The sequence below is a fragment of the Pagrus major genome, chromosome 3, assembly GCF_040436345.1.
Source record: "Pagrus major chromosome 3, Pma_NU_1.0".
Lineage (NCBI taxonomy): Eukaryota > Metazoa > Chordata > Actinopteri > Spariformes > Sparidae > Pagrus > Pagrus major.
The window spans coordinates 367,945-390,174 of NC_133217.1; the positions used below are offsets into that span (position 1 = coordinate 367,945).

At 39.9% G+C, this 22,230-nt stretch overlaps 1 protein-coding gene and 3 gene segments (V, D, J or C); 1 reads left to right on the forward strand and 3 right to left on the reverse strand.

Annotated features, from left to right (window-relative positions):
* Positions 1-224: 224 nt before the first annotated feature.
* Positions 225-4,792, reverse strand: LOC140993568 (uncharacterized). The gene is made up of 2 exons (XM_073463056.1): positions 4,224-4,792; positions 225-2,977 (listed from the first exon to the last, which is right to left on the reverse strand). The coding sequence occupies exons 1-2, from the start codon at positions 4,393-4,395 to the stop codon at positions 1,944-1,946; spliced, it is 1,206 nt and encodes a 401-aa protein (XP_073319157.1). The 5' UTR covers positions 4,396-4,792; the 3' UTR covers positions 225-1,943.
* A 1,558-nt stretch (positions 4,793-6,350) lies between these two features.
* Positions 6,351-7,454, forward strand: LOC140993583 (immunoglobulin kappa variable 1-39-like). The segment is given in 2 exon segments: positions 6,351-6,582; positions 6,799-7,454. Coding segments are annotated over 2 exon segments (360 nt in total).
* Positions 7,455-8,244: 790 nt separating this feature from the next.
* On the reverse strand, positions 8,245-9,839 carry LOC140993588 (Ig kappa-b4 chain C region-like). The segment is given in 2 exon segments: positions 8,245-8,754; positions 9,800-9,839. A coding segment is annotated over 1 exon segment (264 nt).
* Positions 9,840-13,980: 4,141 nt separating this feature from the next.
* On the reverse strand, positions 13,981-15,527 carry LOC140993589 (Ig kappa-b4 chain C region-like). The segment is given in 2 exon segments: positions 13,981-14,490; positions 15,496-15,527. A coding segment is annotated over 1 exon segment (264 nt).
* Between the last annotated feature and the right edge of the window lie 6,703 nt (positions 15,528-22,230).

The window sequence follows — 22,230 nt, forward strand, 5'->3', positions numbered from 1 at the left end:
AGTGGATTTTAGTTTTTGGGTTGGGTGTGCAGGGAGACGTGGTAGTGGACGGACATCAGCTGACTGAAGTGTTACCACCTGCCAGACAGCAGCGGAGGAAGTGTCACTGATAAAATCTAAAGAATCTTATATCAGGTAAATTCACACAATTATAACAATCCAACTCAATAAATGTCCGACACATTAGAAAGAATTTGCTGTCGTATATTTCATTTATTCAGCACTTCAGACAACAGTTACAAGTTACTTTATGAAGTAAAAATAACAACAGCGACAAAAACTCTCAAACAATTTCAGTATAAAACCAATAACGTACAATCAAATGAGCGTGAATACAGAGATTTAAACCAACAGTAAATCTTTACAATATTTTGAGCTGCTCCTGGCAAAAACTGTACACTTCCTGCAGGGATTTCAAAGTAAAAGTCAACTCTGAAGTAGCAGCTGGGGAACAAAGCGGATCAGGAACAGATTTTTCACATTTTTCTGCTCTCCAACAAAACTTTAAATTACTTCGGCATGAATGCAAACAGGCTACACCACCAACAGGAAGTGGAAGAGAACAAAAGAAAATCCCTGTTCAATCTGCAAATAAATGACAGCATCTTTCTTTTCATTTTACAGATTAATGAGGGCAGATTTTACACTTTGGTAAAATTATAGTCTTGCTGTTATTTTTTTATTTCACCAATGATCTCATTTTGGCACATTTAAAGGGGTTAGTAGTGTCTGTTAATACTTTCTGATTTTTTTATTTTAAGGAATTGTTCTTTGCACTCAAACTAACAAATGACACAAAAATCAGCAGGAACGGTCATAAAAAAGTGGACAAGTTGAATTTACTTTTCTGAAAGAGGCTCAGTGAGACTCTGCTGCCATCCAGTGGACATCAGGGAAAACTTCACCATACTGCTCATAAAGGAGAGATCCCAGCAGTAAATTAAGTTTCTCATACTGAAGATAATAGACCTTAAATAATCCGGAAGATTTTCATGTAAATAAATATCTGTTAAGTCTCCATCTATCTCCGAAAGAGGTAACACAATGACGACTGAGCCTCTGGCCCACTGATGAAACATGTACACTGGGTGTCGGTGGCGACTTTCCCAGAAGAAATTCCAGAAATCTTCAAGATCGCCACTTTAAAGAGTATTTTTCTGTGTATTATAATGTGCATAAAAACTACAGTGAGCAGCTGTTTTTAAAAAAACTTAACTTTTTTTTAAAAAAAAGGAAACTACATAAGTTTTTTAAAGATTTATGTCCAGTAGGAACAGATGGGCTTCCTACTGCGAGACGGACGAACACGTTGTTGTTATGAGCCTCATCTTTTAACTCAGTCATCAAGACTCCAGTAAACAGTCTGTTCATGGATGAGAAACATGTCTGAACAAAATCTGTATCTGTTACAGTGAACAGATCGAACCTGATGAGGTATTTCTAAATAACTTACGTTTCCTCGTGTTTTAAATGTATCACACCAGTATACACTGTCTTTGTACTGCTGACTGAAGCAGAACAAAAACTGCTTTCAATTAACCGAAGAAAGGAAACTTTAGATGCATCAATAGCAGACACTTTGTAAGGCTGACTTCTGATAATTAATTAGATCTGATTAACACCTACTCATTGATACATATTTTAATTAACAGTGTTATAAACTGATGGTGTGGATGTTACGAGCCAGCAGCTCAGGAATGTACCAACACAAAATGTAAGTAACACAACAGATAAAAATCAGCCTGTGGCATCAGTCAGTGTTCTTATTTAGCTAAAAGACAAACGGCAGTAAACAAGGTGAACATCAGCTGATTACCTTCTTTTGGACTCTGTATTACAGCTGTGAGCTGATCAGTGTTGAGTCAGGTCTGTCGTCTCTGCAGCTTCATTTATTTCTGCTGCTCTCACAACACACTTGTGTTTTTTGATGAGCGAGTCTTTAATCACAAACTCTGCAACGAAATGTTGTCTTCCCCCGTGTGGACAGTCCGGTGTCGTTTCAGAGTTCCATCTTGTGTGAATCTTTTACCACAAACTGAACAACTGAACGGTTTCTCCCCGGTGTGGACTCTCATGTGTCTGGACAAAGTGCTGCTGTCGCGGAAACTCATTTTACAAACGGAGCAGTTGAAAGGTTTTTCTCCTGTGTGAACTCTTAAGTGTATGGTCAGATGTGAGCTCCGTGCGAATCTCGCGCCACAGAAAGAACAACTGAAGGGTTTCTCCCCTGTGTGCATTCTCATGTGCGACACAACTGCTGTTCTCCATGGAAACGTTTTTTTACAAACTGAGCAGCTGAAATGTTTTTCCTTTGAATGAAGTCTCATATGAGAGTTTAAGGAGCTCTTACAGTGGTATACTTTACCACAAACCGAGCAATTAAATGGTTTCAGTCCTGATTGTACTTCCATGTGTTTCTGCGGACGTCCCTTGTGTTCGAAGCTTGAGGCTAACTCAGAAAAGTTAATTGACGTTTCTCTAGTATAGCACTCCACATCACTTCCAGGTACTTCATTGTTTTGCAGAGTGTTTAAAGCTGTCTGAGGCTCCCTGGTCTCCTCCCAAACATTACTGTCCTCAGTCTCAGGTTCAGGGGAGTGTGACTTCTCATCATGAGTAACTGGTTGTAAAAGAGTATCTGGATTAAAAGTCCTGGCTGGTTCTGGTTCTCCATCAGCTTCTGTTGTCCAACGCTCTGCATCTCTGATCTCAAAGACAGTCTGTCTTTGATGAAGCTGTGAGGACTGAGGTCTCTCTTCATCGTCTTTACTCTTCACGGGGTCATGAGCGAATGTGAATTTGATGATATCGGCCTCCTTCAGCCCTCGAAGCTGCTCTCCCTCCTGACTGGTCCAGAGTTCCTCCTGTTCCTCTTTAATGTGCGGCAGCTCTGGTGGGTCCTCCTGGTCCAGAGTGGAGCTCCACTCCTGCTGCTCAGGAGGAACCTCTTCTTCACTCTGTAACAGCTGCTGGACATCTGTGGAGAAGAAAGAAATACATACACATGTATTAGAAAACTGTAATTTCCTCTCATCTTAACATCTAATGTCTTTCTTAAATGTGTGGGGTCTGTGATCAAAGCAGCTGTGATTTCACAGAATGTGAAGCAGCAGCCGTTCTAGACGATGCTCGTGTTTCCACCAGCTGCACCGCGACACATTAGCGTCTGTCCGCTCCACGGAGAAGTCAGAAGTCGCAAGTTTTGACAGCAGTGGTGCCAATCAACACAGAGCAAACAGGAAGTCAGACAGCCTGTGCAGACTTGGGATCTACAGCACAACAAAGTTGGAAATATTAACAATAAACACACTTAAAACAGACAAATAACGGAACGATTTAACTACTTAGCTACGCAACCACAGTTGAATCACAAAAATCAAGCAGAAATGATGAAATAAACACAGTCTGATCAGGTCAACATCATCAGGCAGGTATGACACTGAAACGCTCCTGATGGGAGATGAAGTCAGGGAACAAAACAGCGTCGCACTCACTGGATAACAGAGACGTGTCCGCTGCAACAAGGAGGTTAATGATGCACCGATCTAATTTTATCAGATCTGATTTAATTGTGAAAGGTTAAGTTTCATCATCTTCTGATTGAGACCAGAGTTCATTTTTTTGTTAATACTACTGAGCTTGATCTACAGAGACTGTATGATTTTACCTTTAAACACGAGCTGTGGGACAAAGTTTAGACGCCGGTGAGCCCTGTGATCATTCTGACATTGTGACGTTTGCACATTAAACGTGAGGTTGTGATATTTCGATGATGGCTGTATTCAAAGCATTAAGTTAGCTGCTTAGCTAATGTCAATTAAAACCCAAGTTCACCATTTGTTTGTCTTTCCAACAGCCACAGTTCACAAACCTGATGCTGCTTTACTGTAAAGTTGTGTATCGGGACTGAACTGCAGTGGGTCTGTTAAATAGTTTGACTAAACTGTAGGAAACAAATGACCCATTATCAAAGAAGGTGGCAATTACTTTTCTTCCAAACAGCTGATTTATCAAGGGACTAAATATCATGTGGCTGTTTTTGACTTTGAGCTCCTGTAAAGGTCTGTGACACACCACATTATGTTGTTTGAGCTTTAGGTTCATTGACTGCTTCACTGTATCTGTTGTGAATGTGACAATAAAGACCCTGAAGTGGTTTGGTGAGGCAGAGGATGTCAGCTGGCTTCAGTGTAAAGTGAGAAGAAGAAGTAAACGGAACCAACCTGCTCTGTGTAACTGGACCTGAGGCTTGAAAACAGCGTCCAGTAGTTTCCGCTGTCGACCCAGTTCCTCCTCGTACTCTGCTATCGTCCTTTCAAACAGCTCAAATATCTCTTCAGCAGCCGCAGTCAGTCGCTGCTTCACAAACACTCTCAGCGTTTGGACTTTGGACATGTTTACTCGGCAGATTGTGCGCAGTGATGTCACATTACGTTCGAGTCCGTCTATTTGCAGCTAGCAAGCTAAGCTAACTCCACTGGGCTCGCAGGAGATAATGATGCGGGACGTTTACATGAAGTGAACAGCACCGAGTCTCTTCACACAGACTGATCTGGACACGTCAGGTCCGTGAAAAACACAGTTCTGTCTCCACTGAAGCTACGAAGCTTCTCTCAGCAGGTCGAGTTCCGCCTCCGTCTGTTCCCCGCTAACAAGCTACGCTAACGTCCTTTAGCCTTCTTTGCTAACTGGAGTGAAACATCCAGGCAGTTTACACAAAGTCCTCTTAAAGCAGTGAATCTACACACAGGTGCTGCTCATTCACACCGACCGCAGCACCAGGGATGGGAAACAGAAGAAGTTAGCATGTTAGCCGAAGTAAATACAACTACTTCCGGTAACATTTCTTCTTCTTCGTCTTCTTTTGATGCAGATTGTAAACGTTACTCATAAGCTGCATAATACCGCCACCTGCTGGACCGGAGTGTGTAGTACTGTCCCACATACTGTGTCTTATAAAAAAACATAGACACAAAAACACGACAAAAACAGCAAATACAGCGCCGGGAAAATAAATTACATCATTGCACATGTAAACATTATATACAAGGGGAATGCAGGGGGCTCTTTACATTCAGTACAAATATATGTTAAAGAAGAAGAAAACAGAAGATGTGCAATAATTCTGATCAACTGTTTTTAATGTCAGATGTTTGAATATTTCGCCTGAAGCTCTGATTGACCACATAGAAACTATTTCAGGTATATTTTAAAGTTTGTAGATCTCACATGTTTCGGCAGAAGTCTCCACTGTCACCACTGGGTGGCAGTAAAGTGAAGTTAATAGAGTTTGATTGAAGTCGATGGCTGCAGCAGAGGAGGCTGCTGCTTCTGTCGGTCTTTCTCAGATCGGATGAAAATGATCTTGAAACTGGTTTCACTTCTGTCTCTGAGCTCAGTAACCATGGCAACAGAGAGGCATCACTGCTGAACCATGACGACAGACAGGTTTCAGTCCTAAAGATAAAAGTGTCTGAAACCTTTCAGATGTATTTTCAGTCACAGAAAACCCTTTCATGCATGAGTTATTAAATTAGAGAGTAATCGTTCTTTTAATGTTTCATGACAACAACGTTAGATGTCCACTGCAGCAGCTAACACATGCAACCCTGACCCATGTATCAGTGGTGGCCTATGAAAAGTGATTCAGGAATAACTGTTAATTCCTTTAATTCTCAGAAAACAAGGTAGTTGTAAATTTTTTGCTGTGACTGAAAATACATCTGTCCAGTTGACATCATGTGTCAAAGGGTGTATTCTGGCGACTCTCAGATAAAATCTGGAGATTATTTAATATTGCTGTTCAATTAAGCTGTTTAGACAATCTCAGTGGGCAGAACATACCCTTTGGTGCATAACAGCCGCTGGAGTGAACAGATGTATTTTCAGTCACAGAAAAAAATGTACAGGAGAAATATTACCATATAAAAGTATTTTTCTAACAACTTATTGAGTTAATTTATTTATCTGTCTGGTTTTGGAAGAATAAACAGATTCAACAGTTATACATGAGGTGCATCCCCTCTTCCCTCCACCATTTTAAATTTATGATGACATATCTCATGAATGACAAAGAGACACAAACACGTCCACAATTACATTTGATGATTAACTCGTCCAAATATCTGTCCACTCTAGTGAACAGCATGCATGAAAACTAAAACTGTGTCTCTGTTCTGTAAAGTTTCATTACCGAACAAAAGCATCAGGTTTAACGTTTACAGTAAAAATCAGTTCAAATAAAAAGTCACCTGATATGAAAAGAAAAATCAAGCTGCAATCAAATGTTTCAAGATAAATGCATCATTTTCTATGAAGTGTAAGTTTGTGTGGATCTAGATGAGGATGATTTAAACAGTGAGTGGTCCAGCAGTGAGGAGGAAACAGGCTGATGTGTTGAGGACAGCTACACTTCACTGACTCTGTGTGTTTGCATATGTGTCCTGCCTCTCTGCTCCCAGCCGTTAAGAGGCCAGTGTTGATCAGTGGCTGTCCAGGCCTTTCAGAGCCACTGACACGCCGGCAGCACAATGATGATGTCACTGGTTCTACTGCTGGCCACCCTGGGGCTCCTTGTTCAGGGTGAGACTCTCTGCTGAAAGCTTTGCTTCAGGATGCGACCAGGTTCACCACAGTGATGTTCTGCTATGATGGAGAAACACTGAAACAAGCAGCATGGACCTTCTTCCATCTGTTCTCCATGTTAAAGAAATGGTCCTCTTCTGTTTGGATGTTGATCATCTTTCTCCAGACTGGATTTGTCTCAATAACTCTTCTCCTCTTTTTCATGTTTTCCAGGTTCATCAGGAGAAATCATCCTGACTCAGTCTCCTGGAGCTCAGTCGTCTACTGCAGGACAGACTGTTTCTATCAGATGTACAACCAGTACAAGTGTTAGTGGCTACCTCAGCTGGTACCTTCAGAAACCTGGACAAGCTCCTAAACTCCTGATTTATTATGCTACAACCCGTCAGTCTGGAGTTTCAAGTCGTTTCAGTGGAAGTGGATATGGCACTGACTTCACTCTGACCATCAGTGAAGTTCAGGCTGAAGATTCAGGAGTTTACTACTGTCAGCAGGGTTTAAGCTCACCGTTCACACAGTGAAAAAGCGTCGTACAAAAACCTCCCTCAGCTTGAGAGGAACTGATCTGACTCAACAGCTGCACTGACACTAAACAACAGAGGGTTCACTACAAATATGTCTTCAATAATAATCACTTTGAACATTTTAACACTAAATATACTGTATTTAATCCAAAAAGTTCTGCTTTTTATACTTTTAGTAAAACAGGGATTGAAACATTCTTCTGTCTGTAGATGCTAACCTCTGCTGAATTACTTCAGCTCTAGAGTTTAATAACATGTGGACACTAAAATTATGAATATGTTTTTAATCTTCTACCATTTTTCATAGAAACCCAAATACTCATTAGTTAAAGTATAAAACTGAATCTATAAAACACCTGGTTTCATTCAAGTGGTAAATTATTAATCATGTCAATATGACATTTTACTCATGTTTTGTGTTTTGCATTACAACAACAGAAAAGAGAATTATGATTAAACCAAAAACATTTCTGGAGTCTAAAATTCAGCAACACTTTTATTTGTTGCTTTTTCCATCCTTCATTAGTCTCTGTGGTTGAAGCAGCATATAAATATTTTGTCGGTTAAGTTTGTTGATCACACTCATTTTATTTATTTCTATGTCGATGATATCATGCTGTTTTTTTCAGATGTAGGAAATATTTCTCAGATCTTTTGAGCTTTACTTAAAGGGTAATGCATTTCCTTTAGATACACTCAAAACAAGAAGTCTTTAACATCATCTCACAGCAGTAATAAGAGATGATTGGAGGATTTTAATTAAAATGTTCCTCTCATGAGTTTTTGATGAATTTGTATTATTAGAGACAATTCTGCAGCGACTACAACAGAGATGTTTTTGACAGTCCTGAAGGTATTTTATTGATTATGAAAACAAGTTATGAAGTTATACTACTGCCATCACTGGTTTGTCCTGATTAAATTATAATTATGAGTTTTGTCTGAGTTCACAACCTCCTTTAATATTCAGTGTATTTGGCTGCACATGATGTGATCTCACACATTGGTTTTAAAATCATCACAGGGAAATGAGACTTTTCTTCCAGCTCATTTTTTCTCTGGATTTAATACAGTCACTGACACCATGAAGATAAAATCATTCAGACACTTTGATAATAATAAACATGAAGACAACTTCTTTGATCAACACGTCTTTATTATGTGGAAACAGTGAAATAATATTGAGACGCAGCAACAAGCTGGTAAATATTGCTGCTGAAACATGTCAGATGAAAGAGAGAGATAGTTACAGAGTGCAGACTGAGAGCAGTAGCAGAGTAAAACCAGCAGCAGAGTCCCAGTGAGTCAGGTCAGGACTGGGAACACTGGTCTCTCCTCAGTGTCTCTGTGACTGGAGTCTGGGAGCCCTGGGTGGCCTCACAGGTCACAGAGCCCACCTTCCTCCACTGGTCTGCAGGGAGCCTCAGGGTGCTGCTCCAGCTGTAGCGGCCGTCGTTCTCCAGCACCCCGGGGCTCCTGCTCTCCTCCCAGCTGCTGCTGCTGCTGCTGCTGCTGCCGTCCACCTTCCAGGACAGACTCCAGTCTGAGGGGAAGCCCTTGTTGGCCAGACACATGAGCGTGGCCTTCCCCTGCTGCAGCTCCTCACTGGAGGGGGGCAGCACCGTCAGGGCGGGACGGACATCACCTAGGAGACACCAATCAGCTTAGAGGACAGGGACCGCACAGCTGTCAATCAAACTCAACCTGGACACCTTCACTGTGTGAGACATGATTTAGTCCTTTAAGGAGTTTCTGTCAGAGGGTTTTTCTGCTCCACCAGTCACTCACTCACACATGGTTTCACTTCCCTTTAAGAAACCTCTCATGCATATCAGCACACAAAGAGTCCTCATATGACCTGAAACATGTCAAACTACACTGGAAATAAAAGAACAAAGACTTTCTCATCAGAATCATCCAAAACCTGAACTATATGTTACTTTAAAATATTTAGCGGACACAAACACAAAAACAGAAGATGAACCGACTACAATCAAATGTTCTACATGTGGATTTTTAAAATCCTCTTTAATACTGTTATCATCGAGGTGGAAAATAAACAATTCATCTTGGAAAACATTTGAAACAGTTTTATCTTTTTTACACTTCAAGCTGTTTAAATTTCAGTTTGACAGGAACGAGTAAAGAAATGTTTAGTAAAGCTGCTCTGAGTTAGCCTCCATGATAAAGGAGGAGAATTAACACATGAAGACTAAAAGTGTCAGAAGTAAAACAAGATATATTTATCTGCCTCAAACATCCAAAAAAATAGGAATTAAAAAGTAACTTTACAGTATTTTACTTAATATTTGTGCAGAAACTTACTTCCAAGTTCCAGTCTGGTTCCTCCACCAAAAGTCCACCACAGTGATACAAACTGACTGAGCCGTCGTACAAAAACCTCTGACTGCAGAGAGACACGGCTCTGACTCTGTCTGACTGAACTCAACCTACAAGATTTACTATTAAAGTTAAAATAATGATTCATCTTCTGGCTTCATATTTTCTATCTTCATTTTCTTCAATGAGTTTTGAATTTCTATTTCTGAAGTGAACTTTGTCTCTTAGCAAAAACTTATTTGTGCAAAAATGAAACATAAATACAGTGAAGAGACTGTTTTCTTTAAAATTTAAAGAAAAAAAGAAAAGTTGCGACTGAAATAATAAAAACATTTAAATATTTGACTTACTTCCAAGTTCCAGTCTGGTTCCTCCACCGAACGTGTACCACAGTGATACAAACTGACTGAGCCGTCGTACAAAAACCTCTGACTGTAGAGAGACACGGCTCTCTGACTTTGACACAAACACACTCAACAAAATCAGTCTGTGATTGTAAAATATCATCAGCTGATATGAAAAGTGACAAAAACACAGAGACACAGATTTACAGAAAACATGTTTTTATTTCATATATATTCATTTTTAAATTAAACTTAATTTTCTCCTTAAATTAATTTAAATTAGACAGACGAAATTTTAAAACACAATTTTTCTGATAACCATGAAGCCAAAATTCTATAGAATTGATTTTAAAATATTTTCTAATCAATACTCTGATAAATTGATCGATTGATTGATCAGCAGCATGATGAGAGTGATCCAAGTCCCTGTTGGAGTCAGTCAGAGCATTTCCATAGAGAGCCACTTTGCATCAGCAGCAGCATGCTCCAGTGCTCTGGGAGAGTTTATAGTCCTGAGAGTTGAACACTGGATGACTGACAGCTGTCCTTCATGACAACAGAAGACACAGAAATCCTCCTCATCAAAAACATGACTTTGACCTCCGTCTTCATCTGGACTCTCCTCTGCTTCACTCAGGGTGAGAACATCATTTTTCTGTCCTGTGAAAATCATCTGGAGTGTAGCTGAGTTTCACCTCACCATCTCATGTCCGGTGTTTCTTCTCTCTCCTCAGGCTCTGTTGGACAAAATGTTGTCTTGACTCAGCCAGCAGCCAAATCACTGCAGCTCGGTCAAACTGTTTCTATTGACTGTAAGGCCAGCACACAAGTTACTCAGTACTATGGTTCTCAATACTACCTGGCCTGGTACCATCAGAAACCTGGAGAAACTCCTAAAGCTCTCATCTACCGAACAACAGACAGATTTTCTGGAATCTCGTCCAGATTCAGTGGAAGTGCAGCAGGGAATGGAGTTGACTTCACTCTGACCATCAGTGGAGTTCAGGCTGAAGATTCAGGAGTTTACTACTGTCAGAGTCATCATTGGCTCAACAGTCAAGATGTGCTCACACAGTGAAAAAGAGTCGTACAAAAACCTCCCTCAGAAACTGAACTGACTGCTGCAGCTGGAAGCTACTGCAGAGACTGATACACTTCACTGAGGACACACACACACACACACACACACACACACACACACACACACACACACACACACACACACACACACACATTTAAAACTGCACCATGTTGCTTTAACCACTAATGAAAATGTAACAAAACACATTCAGGAACAAAAGAAGACTTTGGGGGAAATCAAATGACTTTCTCCATCACAGCTTCTCACCATACATTCATATATAACCATTATAAGACTCCATGTTCTCATCTGATTAACCAAATCATCAAGAGGAGCCAACCTGGGCCAGTTAATGAGAAAAGTCTTGGTCATGACCTTTGACCTCAGCTTCAAACTGAATAAAAGCCATCTCAACTATATCCATTTAAAGAAAATATGACGCCACAGATCAGCATCAGAAACTTCATGATCAGAGACGGACCAAACAGAACCTGGACATCCCTCAAATTTCAGACAGTATATTTTTAAAATGTACAAATTCATATCTTCTGAGGAAAATCTCATCTCTCATCACTGTTTAACTTGGTGATATCTCCACGTTACAAACACCCAAATATATCAAACCTGCTTTTATGTCAATGTCGATATAACATAATGAATATATGTTGGATCTGATATGGTGCTGCAGTTGATTTCTTACTGCATGATGTTGTATGCAACAGTATATGGGGATCTCCTATTTAATTTATAATTAGAGTATAATTCAGTATAGTAGTCTAAGTATATACATTTTACATTTATACATTACAGCTTGATTTAAGAGTTTGTTTATAACTTGGGTATAAATTTGTTGACTGTAATTTCTAGTTTTTGTTGAGTTTGATATAAAATTCAGCTTGTTACATCTTATTAGTCAGTTAGGGTATAACACTGCTTTTTCATTTTCTAATAAAGACCATATCATTTCTAATATTCACATAATTTGATACAGGTCATGTCATATTTTGTTTCATTAGTTCACTGAGGGAATAACTGTCTTTGTTTACTGTCTAATAAAGACTATATCACTTCTAGTTTTTGTCTAATCATTGTCAAAGAAGGTCAAGTTACCAAACTGGACAGACTGAACCAAACTGTCCACAAATCACTGGATCACTTTGCTCCTAAAGTTCTCAGTATCCTCTACATGTCAGTATGTAAATCTGTAGGTCAGCGCCTTCAGCAGTGAGGAGGAAACAGGCTGATGTGTTGAGGACAGCTACACTTCACTGACTCTGTGTGTTTGCATATGTGTCCTGCCTCTCTGCTCCCAGCCGTTAAGAGGCCAGTGTTGATCAGTGGCTGTCCAGGCCTTTCAGAGCCACTGACACGCCGGCAGCACAATGATGATGTCACTGGTTCTACTGCTGGCCACCCTGGGGCTCCTTGTTCAGGGTGAGACTCTCTGCTGAAAGCTTTGCTTCAGGATGCGACCAGGTTCACCACAGTGATGTTCTGCTATGATGGAGAAACACTGAAACAAGCAGCATGGACCTTCTTCCATCTGTTCTCCATGTTAAAGAAATGATCCTCTTCTGTTTGGATGTTGATCATCTTTCTCCAAACTGGATTTGTCTCAATAACTCTTCTCCTCTTTTTCATGTTTTCCAGGTTCATCAGGAGAAATCATCGTAACTCAGTCTCCTGGAGCTCAGTCGTCTACTGCAGGACAGACTGTTTCTATCAGATGTACAACCAGTACAAGTGTTGGTGCTTGGCTCAACTGGTACCTTCAGAAACCTGGACAAGCTCCTAAACTCCTGATTTATTATGCTACAAACCGTCAATCTGGAGTTTCAAGTCGTTTCAGTGGAAGTGGATCTGGGACTGACTTCACTCTGACCATCAGTGGAGTTCAGGCTGAAGATTCAGGAGTTTACTACTGTCAGCAGCGTTACAGCACACCGTTCACACAGTGAAAAAGCGTCGTACAAAAACCTCCCTCAGCTGGAGAGGAACTGATCTGACTCAACAGCTGCACTGACACTAAACAACAGAGGGTTCACGACAAAAATGTCATCAATAATAATCACTTTGAACATTTTAACACTAAATATACTGTATTTAATCCACAAAGTTCTGCTTTTTATACTTTTAGTAAAACAGGGAATGAAACATTCTTCTGTCTCTAGATGCTAACCTCTGCTGAAACATTTCAGCTCTAGAGTTTAATAACATGTGGACACTAAAATTATGAATATGTTTTTAATCTTCTACCATTTTTCATAGAAACTCAAAAACTCACGAGTTAAATTATGAAATTGAATTTCTAAAACACCTGGTTTCATTCAAGTTGTAAAATTATTAATCATGTCAATATGACATTTTAGTCATGTTTTGCGTTTTGCATTACAACAAAAAAAGAATTATGATTAAAACAAAAACATTTGTGGAGTATGAAATTCAGCAACACTTTTATTTGTTGCTTTTTCCATCCTTCATTAGTCTCTGTGGTTGAAGTTTTTAGCAGAAGCAGCATATAAATATTTTGTAGGTTAAGTTTGTTGATCACACTCATTTTATTTCTCTCTATGTCGATGATATCATGCTGTTTTTTTCAGATGTAGGAAATATTTCTCAGATCTTTTGAGCTTTACTTAAAGGGTAATGCATTTCCTTTGGATACACTCAAAACAATGTGTCTTTAACATTATCTCACAGCAGTAATAAGAGATGATTGGAGGATTTTAATTAAAATGTTCCTCCAATGAGTTTTGTATACATTCTTATTATTACAGACAATTCTGCAGCGACTGCAACAGAGATTTTTTTCACAGTCCTGAAGATATTTTATTGATTATGAAGACAAGTTATGAAGTTATACTACTGCCATCACTGGTTTGTCCTGATTAAATTATAATTATGAGTTTTGTCTGAGTTCACAACCTCCTTTAATATTCAGTGTATTTGGCTGCACATGATGTGATCTCACACATTGGTTTTAAAATCATCACAGGGAAATGAGACTTTTTTTCCAGCTCAGTTTTTCTCTGGATTTAATACAGTCACTGACACCATGAAGATAAAATCATTTAGACACTTTGATAATAATAAACATGAAGACAACTTGTTTGATCAACACGTCTTTATTATGTGGAAACAGTGAAATAATATTGAGACGCAGCAACAAGCTGGTAAATATTGCTGCTGAAACATGTCAGATGAAAGAGAGAGATAGTTACAGAGTGCAGACTGAGAACAGTAGCAGAGTAAAACCAGCAGCAGAGTCCCAGTGAGTCAGGTCAGGACTGGGAACACTGGTCTCTCCTCAGTGTCTCTGTGACTGGAGTCTGGGAGCCCTGGGTGGCCTCACAGGTCACAGAGCCCACCTTCCTCCACTGGTCTGCAGGGAGCCTCAGGGTGCTGCTCCAGCTGTAGCGGCCGTCGTTCTCCAGCACCCCGGGGCTCCTGCTCTCCTCCCAGCTGCTGCTGCTGCTGCTGCTGCTGCCGTCCACCTTCCAGGACAGACTCCAGTCTGAGGGGAAGCCCTTGTTGGCCAGACACATGAGCGTGGCCTTCCCCTGCTGCAGCTCCTCACTGGAGGGGGGCAGCACCGTCAGGGCGGGACGGACATCACCTAGGAGACACCAATCAGCTTAGAGGACAGGGACCGCACAGCTGTCAATCAAACTCAACCTGGACACCTTCACTGTGTGAGACATGATTTAGTCCTTTAAGGAGTTTCTGTCAGAGGGTTTTTCTGCTCCACCAGTCACTCACTCACACATGGTTTCACTTCCCTTTAAGAAACCTCTCATGCATATCAGCACACAAAGAGTCCTCATATGACCTGAAACATGTCAAACTACACTGGAAATAAAAGAGCAAAGACTTTCTCATCAGAATCATCCAAAACACAAAAACAGAAGATGAACCGACTACAATCAAATGTTCTACATGTGGATTTTTAAAATCCTCTTTAACACTGTCATCATCGAGGTGGACAATAAACAATTCATCTTGGAAAACATTTGAAACAGTTTTATCTTTTCTGCACTTCAAGCTGTTTAAATTTCAGTTTGACAGGAACGAGTAAAGAAATGTTTAGTAAAGCTGCTCTGAGTTAGCCTCCATGATAAAGAAGGAGAATTAAAACATGAAGAGTAAAAGTGTCAGAATTAAAACAAGATATATTTATCTGCCTCAAACATCCAAAAAATAGGAATTAAGAAGTAACTTTACAGTATTTTATTTAGTATTTGTGCAGAAACTTACTTCCAAGTTCCAGTCTGGTTCCTCCACCAAAAGTCAACCACAGTGATACAAACTGACTGAGCCGTCGTACAAAAACCTCTGACTGTAGAGAGACACGGCTCTGACTCTGTCTGACTGAACTCAACCTACAAGATTTACTATTAAAGTTTAAAATAATGATTCATCTTCTGGCTTCATATTTTCTATCTTCATATTCTTCAATGAGTTTTTGAATTTCTATTTCTGAAGTGAACTTTGTCTCTTAGCAAAATATTATTTTTGCAAAAATTAAACATAAATACAGAGAAGAGACTGTTTTCCTTAAAATTTAAAGAAAAAAAGAAAAATTGCGACTGAAATAATAAAAACATTTAAATATTTGACTTACTTCCAAGTTCCAGTCTGGTTCCTCCACCGAACGTGTACCACAGTGATACAAACTGACTGAGCCGTCGTACAAAAACCTCTGACTGTAGAGAGACACGGCTCTCTGACTTTGACACAAACACACTCAACAAAATCAGTCTGTGATTGTAAAATATCATCAGCTGATATGAAAAGTGACAAAAACACAGAGACAGATTTACAGAAAACATGTTTTTATTTCATATATATTCATTTTTAAATTAAACTTAATTTTCTCCTTAAATAAATTTAAATTAGACAGACGACATTTTAAAACACTTTCTTTTCGATAACCATGAAGCCAAAATTAATAAAATTGGTATTAAAATATTTTCTAATCAATACTCTGATAAATTGATCGATTGATTGATCAGCAGCATGATGAGAGTGATCCAAGTCCCTGTTGGAGTCAGTCAGAGCATTTCCATAGAGAGCCACTTTGCATCAGCAGCAGCATGCTCCAGTGCTCTGGGAGAGTTTATAGTCCTGAGAGTTGAACACTGGATGACTGACAGCTGTCCTTCATGACAACAGAAGACACAGAAATCCTCCTCATCAAAAACATGACTTTGACCTCCGTCTTCATCTGGACTCTCCTCTGCTGCTGCTTCACAGGTAAAGTCCAGAGAATCAAACTCCTCTCCTCCATGAACATCCGTCCCTCTGAAATGAAGCCGACAGAACCATGACGCTGCTTTATGTTTCTGTCTCTGTGTCCTCAGAGTCCAGAGGTCAGGTCACAGTGACTCAGCCTGGAGCAGTGAGCTCTGCTCTGGGAGGCTCCGTCACCATCAGCTGTAGGTCCAGTCATGGGGTCGATAATGGCTGTAGCAGCGCTTACTGTTTAAGCTGGTACCAACAGAAAAATGGAGAAACTCCTAAACTGCTTATTCGCAGAACCAATGAGAGAATGTCAGGGACACCAGGTCGTTTTACAGGCAGTGGATCATCTAAAGACTTCACGCTGACCATCAGTGGAGTTCAGGCTGAAGATTCAGGAGTTTACTACTGTCAGAGTTACCATTGGCTCAACAGTCAGAATGTGTTCACACAGTGAAAAAGAGTCGTACAAAAACCTCCCTCAGAAACTGAACTGACTGCTGCAGCTAGAAGCTACTGCAGAGACTGATACACTTCACTGAGGACACACACACACACACACACACACACACACACACACACACACACATACTTGTTTTTATTACATTGTGGGGACGAAAAATTGGCACCTGAAAATTTTTGTATCGTGGGGACCTCACTTTAAAGAATCATTTTAAGGCAAAATTAATAGTCAAAATCAATTCTCTGATTTTTTTAAAGCACTTTTGACCAGAGAAGTCACCAAAATTCCCAAGTTTTTTCAAATTATTTTTTTCAGGTTTTTCTATTTCGCTGGGGACTGCTCTTTGGTGTCATACCACAAACCACCACCAGGGGTCACACTATTAAATTTACCATACCAGGATTTTTTCTATTCACTTACAAGTCTGTATAAGAGTAGAAATTGAAGCAAAAATATTTTGCAATCAGTGAAAATGATAATTTAAAGGAGAAAATGATGCCTTTTCTCCGAAAACATCAGAGCAAATGTCCAAACAGGCTTCATATGGATAAACTGATCACATATTGTGGATCTAAACGGTTACTTTCTCTTTCTCTTCTTTCTTTTAAAAAGAATCAGATTGTTTCTCTTCACTCTAAAACTATTTTCAAGGAAAAAACAACTAGACCCAGGTCAGACAAATCCACAAACAACTTCCCCCTATGACAAGAGTACAACAAAAATAAATAAATACATAAATAAATAACACATGGACATTCTCTGATTCCCCACACTAACATAAGCCATTCACATGTTTACCTATCACTTTTAAACTACTTGCCAGACAGCAATGCCCCAATCTCAGCCTAGGTAAGATAACATCATTTTTCCGTCCCAGTGTACTCCTCCACTTTTTACGTTTTACTGAAGGTTGCAAAAAATAGTCTCAAGCTGTGCTACACAATTACAGTGTAATCTTGATAAAGTATGTGCAAGTGACTGATGGGTGATCTGAACAGATGAACCTCACCCACACCATGTCAGCTGGGACTGGCACAGATACAGTATGGAACAGATAAGTCACACATAGTGAACAAGTTGAAAGTCAATACTTTAGTCAAATACAGTAAGATGTGATTAATGGAATATAGGTACCAGTTTATGTGGTGTGTTATAATACATGTTATCTTTGCTAACTCTCATTTAAATACAGACTTGAGCCAATCAAGCAGCCTGCAGAATGGAGAAGCAGAGCAGCATGGAGAGAGGAGAGAGAAGAACAGAGCAGCATGGACAGGAGGAAGTTACACTATTTGAGTGTAGTCTTGATGTGGATAAAGTATTTGTGCAGTGTAGATTCATCAATAAAGTAGAGATGCAGCAGAAGGTCCATAACTGTATATCTGTTTCATATTCAATAAAACAGCAGACTGTGAATATGTATCTACTTAATAAACAATAACTGCATCTCACCACTAGACACTAGATGTCTTGGCCTAGTTGTACTGTTTGCAGAGAAGCTACAAGAGCCGGACTGCATAAACAGAAATAACTGCATCTGTTAGCACTGGTTGTTAGAGCATGTACAAGTGACAGGAGAGGAGCAGAACAACATGGAGAGAGGAGAAAAGCAACATGTAAGGGAGGAGAAACACAATGTCAGTGTAGTCTTAATGTCGATAAAGCATGTGCAATATGAATTCATCAATAAAGCACAGACGCAACTGAAGGTGCCATTACTGTAAAATCACTACGCTCAATCATACAACTGGTGGTCCTGTTAGCAGAGAGCCACAGAGTGTGATATACTTGCATATGTAAATAATTAATACTTGAATTTGTATATTGTTGAATGATGACTTCATAAAACTGTAATAAAAGATGTGGTTTATTCAACCAAAAAGTTCAAGATGCACATCAAAAATATAAATCGAAATGCAAATACTGTGCATTTTACCTATACTTGTTCTAATTCAACTCTGACTCAAAAATGAACTCAGAGCAGCAACAGCAGCTCATATTACTCTTTTGGCAGCTTATTCAACTGACAGTTCAGTCGGTTCAGTTCAAGATGCACATCAAAAATATGAATTACAGAAAGAAATACAAATGTGCATTTTAACTCGGCAAGATAAAATACCTGACCTAATTCAACTTCGACTCTGACACTAATTCAGAATACAGTAAATAAAAAATACATAGCTAAGAACAGTGCTATAAGAACTCAGAGCAGCAGCAGCTTATTTACTTCTTTTGGCAGCATCAATTCTGTTTTTGACATAGAATTTTATTGCTGTCCAGCTCCTGCCTTGCAGAGCCTGTGGAGACTCGTTAATACATCTCTCACACTCTGCTTTTCCTTGGACCTTCCTGGACATTATGAAGCCATTCAGCGTCTTCTCCACCGCCTGTACCTCCTCCTCTGACCACTTTCTTCTCTGTGAAGAACCTGAATAAAATAAAACAGCTTAATGTTCTTGAACACTGAAGTCAAACTAATCAACATCGTTAAGAGCACATCCCTGTTTCAACATTGGTGCAAATGATTTCTTGATAGTAGATGGAGTGCTTAAAAACAGTTGAGCTAAACTGGTTATGCACAAAAAGGTTAACTGTTAAATGGTCTGTATTTTATACTCTGATCAGCCTCAACAGTAAAACCAGTCTCTACTGTACACAGAATCAACTTCAACTACATTAAAACTTCAATCACAACACATTATTATTGACAGTTAGGATCAATAATAACTGAAAGAAATGTATTCAATTCTGTCCAGGAAGGTATTCAAAAAAGCAGGTTATGTGAAAACTCAGAGTAAGTTAACCCTGAGATGAGAGAAACTGAGTTATCAGTTCCAGAAAGAGAGTTAACTGAAACTCTAAGTCAGTCACCATGCTAACAAACTCTGCGAACATAACTGAGTTTCACTTCACAGGGTAAATCAACTCAGAGCTCAGGGCTAGGCTCTGAGTTTGTTGAACCTCCTTTCTGGAATACCCCTCAGTTGAGGGAATAGGCTATATGCACACATTGACTACTTCCTGAACTTGAGGTTGCTCCTGGTTTCCTGTCTTACATTATTGGACAAACTGATTCATCCAGGTGTGTCCAATCTCACAGCTATGGGCAGACACACCTGGATGAATCAGTTTGTCCAATAATGTAAGACAGGAAACCAGGAGCAACCTCAAATTCAGGAAATAGTGGATGTGTGCATATAGCCTATACACCACTCACTGTTGAGCTGAGCGTCAGGAGAACACTGAAACAGGTTATGCAGTCGCAGCGTTATAGATAATCAGGTAGGTAAGTAGTAAAGTTAGTCAATTCACTTTGATGTGGCAATGAATAAATTAAAAATTAATTTCAGTGTTTGGCCTGTTATATAGCAGCGTTGCCTGTGTGTGGAAGTAGAGTCATATGATGCCAAACACCTCTTTTTATGTGAACACGCACAGAGTACAGAGCTGAGGGCTGGATGTGACAAACCAAGTTAATAACCACCTTCGTGATACCGTTTAACTCTGTTTCGGGACTTAAGGTTTTGTTAAGCCAGAACATGAAGACAAAGCCTGCTTATGTTGAGCCTTCTTCATAGGACAGGCCTCAGACATGTCCGTAACCCTCATGTTCTACTATTTACTGTAAATGTTACCTTGAGCTGGAGGCATGTCCTTTTGACTGGTGGATCTCTCTCTCTCACTGGATTTATCTGGAAACACAACAGCTCTCTTAGTAAAAGAAGTAGTGAACCTGATGAATATGAAAACTTCATAACATAAGAGGCAGAGCTCAGTGGGATACAGTAGGAGAGACACAGGCCGAGGCTGCAATAGCTATGTATCTTTCAGTGTTATCAAATATACATATAAAGGATTCAAAGAACATGATTACAATTACATAAAGAATACCTTTAAGAGGCATTTCAAATAACCATTTCAAATATTTTAAATTCCAGCCCTTAATAAATCTTTACTGTTTAAGAAATGTAGAAAAAAATGCAATTAAAATGCATATGAAAAAAGAATAACATTACTACCCAATAGTTGTCAACTTACTTGATGAAGGTGTGGAGGATCTTGAAGGTGCGGAGGATCTTGAAGGTGCGGAGGGTGAAGAAAACTCTGTAGAAGCAGCCATTTGGTCATCGTCTTCATCCAAGTCTGATTGGTCACTGTCCTGAGCTATTTCCTCTGAGGACAACAGTAAACACATGGATAAAACTATTCAATACACATTCATCAGTACATGATGGCAACATCCCACAAGAGGGCAAAATGTAGGCTGCACAACTAAAAAGAATGTGACTATGATACATCAAAGAGAGAAACAAATGAGTACAGTTACCACAGAGGTTGTTTTACCTTGCGGATCAATAGAGATCTGGTCCAGAGTTTGTCCCTTGAATTCTGCAATTTTCCCTCTCTCCAGGGCCAACAGCATTTTACTGACCTTGGCCAGCTGTAATGTTCCTTCCGGCAGCCTGTAGTATTGGCGGTGAACTCTGATGTCATGACCTAAGAAATCCGCAAGGTTGTCCATTTCATTGTCCTTAAGATTGAGAATCTGGGACATTGTGGCCATGTGTTTCCTCAATTTAGTAGAGGACAGTGCCTCTGGGTTACTGGCTCCATAGGATTGAGCTATCTGTCGAATAACATCCGAACCTCGAAAGTGCGTTAGTGCCTGTGGCCTTGCGAACATGAATTGATTGCTGTCCGGCACTTCACAGTCATTACGAGTCTTTACAAGGAGCTCCATTGATGCCTGCATTTCTGGGGTGAGAAGAACCGGAACTTTGCGTCCTCGTTTTCCTTTTATCTCTATCCTTTGAAAATGCTGACACAATTTCTTCTCAAGGTCAGTCAGTGCCAATTCCACATCAGAATGACTCCAGGTCTTCCTTGCTGTGAAAGAACTGACAGGCATCTTTGAAACCTCCCCCTCTCTTCTGCGGTTAAAAATTATTAACTCACAGAGTGTAAGTTTCGCGAGTTCTGACCAATTTTTCCTGCTTTTTTCAAGTTCAAGTTTTTGTTGGAAGTCCTTTCTCTGGTTATCGATACATTGATGCATTTTTTTCACATCCTCCGTAAAGGGCAAGAGCTGTGGACTTTTCCATTTCGCCTCATTGAGAGTCCTGAGGGCTTGTGATGAAATGCATTCATTCCATTTCGTGTCGCTTATCTGTCTGAACACCTTTGCATTGTGAATGGCCTCCTCATCCCCTGACATCATGCCCTCACATTCAAGGATATTGGCCAACTTTTTAAGACTATGGCCCAATTTCAACGCCAAGGATGGTGTTTTGTAAGTCCCAGTTTCCTCACGAAATCCAGCTACCACCTTTACAGCTTCAATCACACGAGGAAAATTGGCTGGTGCAGAAAAAGCTGACATATCTTTCAAATTCTGGCTCTGCTGTCCCTGTAGCAGCAAGCCACCGGTCTCGCGCATCTTTTGTCTGATATATTCATGCTTTGTGATATCATGACCATGTTTGTTGAATAGGTGTTCACCCAACTTCAATATGAGTCTTTCATTGCGGACAGCATGTGTTATGTCATCTTCATTCATGGAAAGAACCAATTTCCAGAGCCGCTCACTGACACTGTGTGGAACAGGCTGAGTGTGTGCACAGAGGGTTTGGACCCTCGACTTTCCTCTTTTATACC

Excerpts from the sequence above, each read along its gene's own strand:
- LOC140993568 (XM_073463056.1), bottom strand. The coding sequence starts at position 4,395 with ATGTCCAAAGTCCAAACGCTGAGAGTGTTTGTGAAGCAGCGACTGACT. Across the intron at positions 2,978-4,223 it reads GGTCCAGTTACACAGAGCAG|ATGTCCAGCAGCTGTTACAG; the intron begins GTTGGTTCCGTT and ends TCTTCTCCACAG.